At 47.8% G+C, this 7,961-nt stretch overlaps 1 protein-coding gene across 1 annotated transcript; it reads left to right on the forward strand.

Moving 5' to 3' along the window:
• The first annotated feature begins 3,214 nt into the window (after positions 1-3,214).
• On the forward strand, positions 3,215-7,072 carry LOC129741744 (uncharacterized). The gene has a single exon (XM_055733524.1). The coding sequence runs from the start codon at positions 3,215-3,217 to the stop codon at positions 7,070-7,072; it is 3,858 nt and encodes a 1,285-aa protein (XP_055589499.1).
• Positions 7,073-7,961: the final 889 nt, after the last annotated feature.

Raw genomic sequence — 7,961 nt, forward strand, 5'->3', positions numbered from 1 at the left:
TAGTTTAAAGAAGTTGCTCCACTTACATTTTAATAGTTTAACTAAGTTTGCTCCCCCACCGGGGGGAGCAACTTACATCTGGTGATTCCGACGCGATGATCGAGACGTTTAACTAAGTTTGCTCCCCCACCGGGGGGAGCAACTTACATCTTGGTGACCCGACGTGATGATCGGGACGTTTAACTAAGTTTGCTCCCCCATCGGGGGGAGCAACTTACATTTTGGTGACCCCGTTTAACTAAGTTTGCTCCCCCACCGGGGGGAGCAACTTACATTTTGGTGACCCCGACGTGATGGTCGGGAAGTTACGGAACTTCCCGGCCATCGTGTGCGCGCGAATTGAAGAAAAAAGTCACTCCCCTTGCGGCGGGAGCTAAGTAAATTTTGCCATCGTATGCGCGCGAGTTGAAGAAAAAAGTCACTCCCCTTGCGGCAGGAGTCAAGTAAATTTGGCCATCGTGTGCGCGCCAGTTGAAGTAAAAATTCACTCCCCACGGGGGGAGGTAAGAGTTAAGTGTTTGAACTATCTGTGCGCAACCAGTAAAAACTGGGATTCACTCCCCTTGTGGCGGGAGCTAAGTAAATTTGGCCATCGTGTGCGCGAGAATTAAAGAAAAAAGTCACTCCCCACGGGGGGAGGTAAGATTTAAGTGTTTGCGAATTGAGACATTCGTGCGAGTTGGACGTTAGTGCTTAAAGAGGCGAACATAAAACGGTGCAATGTCAACAGAGATTTGATACAGTTAATTAATCACAGCCACAGCCCAGTCATTCCAGTTTGTAGTGGCTCATTGTTATGTGTGATTGATCAAAGTGCAGCGCTTATAAAAGTGAACTGTCCTGGATCTTGGTCGATCTACAAACGTTGGTGATCTGCGATATTATCCAACTGATCAAGTGCAAGAATACCAAACTTTGTGAAGTGCATTCGTTAGAAAGACCCACCGTTGACTAAATCACAAGTAACTGAAATAGTGGTCGTGATATTTAGTAAGAGTTCCGAGACGTTGCATTGTGTACACAGCACGTAAATTGAATATTGGGCGTTTCGAAATCAGGTAAAAGGTGTTTGGATTTCGGTGAGTACGGAAAATAATCATGGCCCAAGCGGGAGAAATTTTGGTCTATGCCAGACAACTGACGGCGCTCGAAGGATCGATTCGAGAAATTAATACGTATGCCGCTGCAATTCGAGTAGGAGACGTACCAGACGTCTCCTTACTACGCGCAAAGCACGATTTGTTGGAAGCACTCTTCCAGCAAGCCTCAAGGGTGGTGTTGGCCCTTGAGGGTATCGAGGGTGCCCCCGAACGAAGGGGACCCCTCACGAATAGCTACACCGAAACAAAGGCCACGCTGTTGGGCTGGATAAGCGAGCGAGAAAGAGCTTTCCAGAACGATGGTCCATCTGGGAGCAGAAACAACATATTGGATCAAACCATTGCAGCCGGCCTGGGTCGATCGGATCATCTACCGCGGATTGAGCTGCCGCGCTTCAACGGATCGCCCACCGGATGGTTGGCCTTCAAAGGCCGCTTCGAAAAGCGCATCAGCACACTTACTGAGGACGCTGACAAGTACGCGTTTTTAGGAAAGTGCTTCGAGCACTTTGACCCGGCCAGACACGCGAGCGAGGCGTTTGAAAGCTCCGGTCTGCCATTTGATGCAGCATGGACGAAGCTCGAAGAGCGATTCTACAAAAAACGGATTGCCTTTGAGGGGTACTTTTTCCAGTTGCTGCGGATCAAACGAGCCCGCGATCAAAACCCAAAAAGTATCCTTGGGTTGATTGACGCGGTGGATACGATGTTATCAGCTACCAAGCAGATAGCGCTTCAAGCATCAGAGCTTGATTGGGTAGCCAACGGACTACTGAACTGCGTAGTCAAGGAGAGACTAGACGAGCGAACCTTGACCAAGCTGGAGGAACGGCTCGATCTGCAGAAGATTTACTCCTGGAAGGAGTTAAAATCGGAGTTGGAAAAAATAGCAAATCAGCTCACCTGTAAAACGGCGATCGAGAGCACACACTTTCCGAAGGCTCAAAATCGAGCGGCAACATTCAACGTCAGCAAGGGACCGCGAAACGATCAAAAGGCAACCGATCCACATGAAAGGGGATGCGCATTTTGCTCCAGCAAAGACCACAGTATCTACGGATGCAAGGACTTCAATGGTCTCACCGTTGACAACAAACTTGAAGCAGTGAAGCAGAAGCATTTATGCTTTAACTGCTTCGGGATGGCACACGGGGCAAGGAATTGCCCCTCAAATGGCAGGTGTCGCGAGTGTCAGGGCCGACATCACACCCTGATACACAAAAACAAGTGACTAAGAGACCAAGAATACGTATTCTTGGCCACTGCAATTGTGCGCATTGCAGTGGATGACACGCATACGCGTAAATTCAGATGCCTGCTCGACTCCGGTAGTCAGATAGAGGCTATCAGTGGAGACGCAGCTGCAAGGTTCAAGGTGCCGCGCACCCAAGACAGAATGATAGTGCACGGAATAAATGGTACCGTGCAAACACGCGAGAAAATAAAGGTAATTCTCGATTTGGATGGGATTCGGCAAAGCATAGACTTGATTGTGTTGCCGACCACACTATGCCAGCAGCCGACGGAGACTATAAGCAGCTCTCGGCTAAGCATTCCCCGGGGGATCAAACTCGCAGATCCCACCTTCTTCACAAAAGGGCCCATCCAAATATTGCTTGGAGCTAAGGTTTTCTACCAGATATTAGGCTCAAAGAGAATCAACACTCCAATGGGACCCACCTATTATGAATCAAAACTAGGGTGGCTAGCCGCAGGTGTACTGCGGCACCACATAACGCAAGAGGAGGTGGGTAGCGTAAACACTGTTACCTCAGCCATCTCAAAAACAGTGGATATAGGTGGAGTCATAAAGCCTAGCGCAATGCTAGCACAAAAACAATCATGTAGAAAATCAACGCCCCTGCTCGTTGAAAAGGGACTCACCTGTTACGTGGATACAGGTGGAGTCATAAAGCCTAGCGCAATGCTAGCACAATCAAGTGTAAAATCAACGCCCCTGCTCGTTGAAAAGGGACTCACCTGTTATGTGGATACAGGTGGAGTCATAAAGCCTAGCGCAATGCTAGCACAATCAAGTAAAATCAACGCCCCTGCTCGTTGAAAAGGGACTCACCTGTTATGTGGATACAGGTGGAGTCATAAAGCCTAGCGCAATGCTAGCACAATCAAGTGTAAAATCAACGCCCCTGCTCGTTGAAAAGGGACTCACCTGTTATGTGGATACAGGTGGAGTCATAAAGCCTAGCGCAATGCTAGCACAATCAAGTGTAAAATCAACGCCCCTGCTCGTTGAAAAGGGACTCACCTGTTATGTGGATACAGGTGGAGTCATAAAGCCTAGCGCAATGCTAGCACAAAAACAATCATGTAGAAAATCAACGCCCCTGCTCGTTGAAAAGGAACCCACCTGTTACGTGGATACAGGTGGAGTCATAAAGCCTAGCGCAATGCTAGCACACGAACAATCAAGGAAGGAAAAGTGCTCGAACGAGGAGCTAAACCAACTTTTTCAAATATTCTTCCAAGGGGATGAACCAGATGCCAGAGAGAACATCTGCCCAACGGAAAATGAAGTGGAGCAACACTTCAGGGAGACTTATCGAATCAATTCAAATGGAAAATTCGTGGTGCAAGTCCCATGGACAAGGGAGCTCTCATGCTTGGGGGACTCATATACGCAAGCGCACCGACGACTGCTATCTCTAGAGCGACGACTCGCTCGGAATCTGGAAACGAAGCTAGAGTACGACAAGTTTATGAAGGAGTACTTGGAGCTAGACCACATGGAGCTGGTCAAAAACAAGGACCAATGCAAGGTCAGATACTACATACCACATTCGTGCGTGGTAAAGCCCGACTCAACGTCAACTAAGTTGAGGGTAGTTTTTGACGCCAGCGCTAAGACCAACACGGGTATGGCGCTGAATGACATCCAGGCAGTTGGGCCGGTTATACAACGAGACCAGTTCGACCTGTCTCTAGACTTCCGCGGAGAAGATTACGTTCTCAGTGCAGACATCACCAAGATGTACAGGCAGATTCTGCCACACGAGGATGACACCTGGGCTCAGTGTATCCTATATAGGTTTACCCCACAGGAAAAGGTTCAAACCTACAGACTCAAGACGGTCACATACGGTGAAGCGTCTTCCTCCTTCCTGGCCTGCCGCGCGTTGCACCAGGTGGGAGAGGAAATGAAAGCGGTCAATCCGCAAATTGCCAACATTATACAACAATGCTTCTACGTGGACAACCTCATGGTGGGAGCAGCAACCGTAGAAGAGCTCAAAGAAATAAAGGAAAAGCTAGAAAGGGCGCTTTTGAACAGAGGTTTTCCATTAAGAAAATGGGCATCGAACAACGAAAGGATATTGGATGGGGTCTCAGCAGAGGATCGCGAACAAACTATCCAAATTGGAGATCGCGAAGCGATCAAAACACTCGGCTTACATTGGTCGCCGAAACACGATACCTTCACCTTCAAAGCGGAAGGTTTCAAAGAAGAGTTCAAAACTATGACTAAAAGGGGCTTGGCCTCGGAAATCCTTCGCCTTTACGACCCGCTGGGGTTGATACAACCCGTAATCGTGTCAGCCAAGATCCTGCTTCAACAGTTATGGAAGCATCAGTTAAACTGGGATGACGAAATCCCCCACGAAATCACATCGGCTTGGCAAAACATCAAGAAAGAATTGCCAAAATTGCAGGAAATGGAATTTCCTAGAAGGGCGGTTCCGAGCAAACCGCATTATCTAGAGCTCCACGGCTTTTCGGACGCCTCAACCAAGGCTTATGGAGCATGCATCTACATGCGCCACATCGACTCAGAAGGAAACATTACCACGAACTTGCTTTGTGCAAAATCTCGAGTGGCGCCACTAAAGGAGATATCGCTACCTCGACTCGAACTCAAAGGAGCACTGCTTATGGCAGAGCTGGGTCATCGTGCCAAGAAACTTTTCGGAGAACGTATATCCAAAGAGTATTATTGGAGTGACTCACAAGTTGTAATCGCGTGGATACACGGATCGCCAGATCGTTGGAAGCAGTTTGTGAAAAACAGGGTAATCGCAATTCTGCAGCACACTACACCAAAGCAATGGGGATATGTGCCGTCGGAGATAAATCCTGCAGACATGATCTCTCGAGGAATCACAACGCGCCTGCTCGTTGAAAAGAAAGGAAAATTCTGGACACATGGTCCGGAATTCTTAGGACGCCATACTAATTGGCCCAATACTCCAGAGTATCACACCAATGAGGAACAAACTAAAAAGATAAGCATCTTCATGGCAATGCCAGAAATACATGAAGACTTCATTCTTGCGTATAAATACCACAATTCGTTTGAAAAAACCCGACGGCATTTTGCATGGCTGCGTAGAGCCATGGACAATTTTTTACCTATGAGACTGCGAGCAAGCAGCATAGCAAATAAAGGACCTCTCTCTCCAGCTGAATTGGAAGAAGGCATGAAACTCATCGTGCGGACTATGCAGCAAAAGGCGTATTCCGTTGAAATTGAAGCACTAAGAAAGGGTGCAGAGATACCCAAAGGACCTTTTCAACACGTTAACCTAACACTGAGAGAAGGATTACTACACGTTACCGGAAGACTATGTATGGCTGACGTGCCATTCACACATAAGAACCCAATCATGATCCCGAAAACTCATCCATTTTCGAAAACAATCATATCACACATACACGAGAAGAACTTCCACTGCGGACTCGAGCTAGTCATAAGCGAATTTCGTCGCACTTACTGGATGCAGAATCTTAGAAAAATTATCCAAGGCGTTCTAAGCAAATGCGTAAAGTGCAACAGAATGAGGCCAAGGAAAACACAGCAACACATGGGCCAATTGCCATTAGCAAGGGTGAACCCCTCGTCAGCATTCACTCACACGGGAGTGGATCTCTGCGGACCTTTCGAGGTATTACTCAACTACAGGACGAAATCGAAGACGGCAGCATACGCCTGCATTTTCATATGCTTCTCAACGAAAGCAGTGCACATAGAAGTAGTCGAAAACCAATCGTCAAGTGCATTCATCGCCGCACTCATAAGATTCACCACTGTCCGAGGAACACCGCAAAAAATATACTCTGATAATGGGCGCAATTTCGTGGGCGCAAGCAGAGAACTTGCTGAATTGCGGAAAGTCTACAACAATCAAATATTTCAAGACAAGCTTGTTGGGTTGATTGCAGAGCGAGGAATAGAATTTTCATTCATTCCTCCAAGAAGTCCTAACTTCGGAGGGCTCTGGGAGTCAAACATAAAAACTGCCAAACGCCTGTTCACGGGAGCAGGACGAGGAGCACACTTCAACTTGTTAGAGCTCCAAACACTCTTCTACCAGATCGCTGCTATAATGAATAGCAGGCCCTTAACGGCAACACAAACTCAACCAGGCTCGGTAGAACCACTGACGCCGGGCCATTTTTTGATTGGAAGACCAATGACTGCATTACCAATCCCCAAACAGAAAATTAGTGGAAGTAACTTGGAAGTGCGCTGGAAACGTGTTCAGACGCAACTCGATCAATTTTGGGACAGATGGAAGAACGAATACCTCCATGAGCTGCGCAACTACGCAAAATGGACAAAAAGGAACCCCAACGTCAAGGTCGGGCAGATTGTACTCATAGGAGATGACAACATCCCGACTGCAAAGTGGCCTATGGGCATTGTAACGCAAACGTTCACTGGAATAGACGGAGCTGTACGTGTAGCAACGATACGCACGGTTTCAGGCACCTACACGCGCAATATACGAGTCTTGGCACCACTGCCCATCGAAACAACTGAATCAGCAATCAATGATACAGCTACAACAGAAGTCATCAAGGAAGCAAGCAATGAGCCAACAGAAATGCCACAACTAAATGCAACAGAGCAAGTAAGAGCAGCTGAGTTTGAAGAGGATCCACCCCCAAGGTCTACTGACTCGATTTGGGGCGGCAGACTGCGCCCCAAAGGGGGGAGAAAAATGGAAGTTTCATAAAGATTGGGCAACGCTGGCCCAATCTCACAAAAGTGGTTGGTGTAACATCCGCCTGGTGACTCCTTAGGGAATGGATACGAGGAGCACCAGAATGACCATATCAGCAAATTGATCCAATAAATCGAATTGATCACTCGATTTATTGGTCAGTTATTCGACACCCAGACGAAGCATGTGGCCATTCGGAGGCGACACCAACGTGGAAAATTCCATTACGATGCACGATGTGGCATCGTACTCGATGGATGGGGCCTTCATCGTGGCCCTTATCATCGCGGCGATCATCTTTCATTGGCGGCGCAGCCAACGCCGGCTGCGCCAACTAGAGGAGCAGGCCAAGCGCGCGAAGCTTGGCTTGGCTCAAGTATAAGGAGCCCGCGCACATTTAGTGCTGACGCGGGCCGCACATTTACTGCTGATGTCAGCAGCAGTAAACCGTGTGAAAAGTAAGTGTTAATAATATTTCAGAAAATATAGTTCAGTTCCAAGTTAGAATCGAGTGTGTTCGGTTGTCAGCCGAAAGAAAGTATCACAGCCCAGTGTAGTTTAAAGAAGTTGCTCCACTTACATTTTAATAGTTTAACTAAGTTTGCTCCCCCACCGGGGGGAGCAACTTACATCTGGTGATTCCGACGCGATGATCGAGACGTTTAACTAAGTTTGCTCCCCCACCGGGGGGAGCAACTTACATCTTGGTGACCCGACGTGATGATCGGGACGTTTAACTAAGTTTGCTCCCCCATCGGGGGGAGCAACTTACATTTTGGTGACCCCGTTTAACTAAGTTTGCTCCCCCACCGGGGGGAGCAACTTACAATATTTATAGTTGGATGCAAAAAGTCAACTTCGCTTTGATGATTGGTATAACCAGCTGGAATAATTTGAACAA

The sequence above is a fragment of the Uranotaenia lowii genome, chromosome 2, assembly GCF_029784155.1.
Source record: "Uranotaenia lowii strain MFRU-FL chromosome 2, ASM2978415v1, whole genome shotgun sequence".
NCBI lineage: Eukaryota > Metazoa > Arthropoda > Insecta > Diptera > Culicidae > Uranotaenia > Uranotaenia lowii.

What these genes read in the sequence shown, in the direction of transcription:
- LOC129741744 (XM_055733524.1), top strand. Translation starts at nt 3,215, where the DNA reads ATGCTAGCACAATCAAGTGTAAAATCAACGCCCCTGCTCGTTGAAAAG.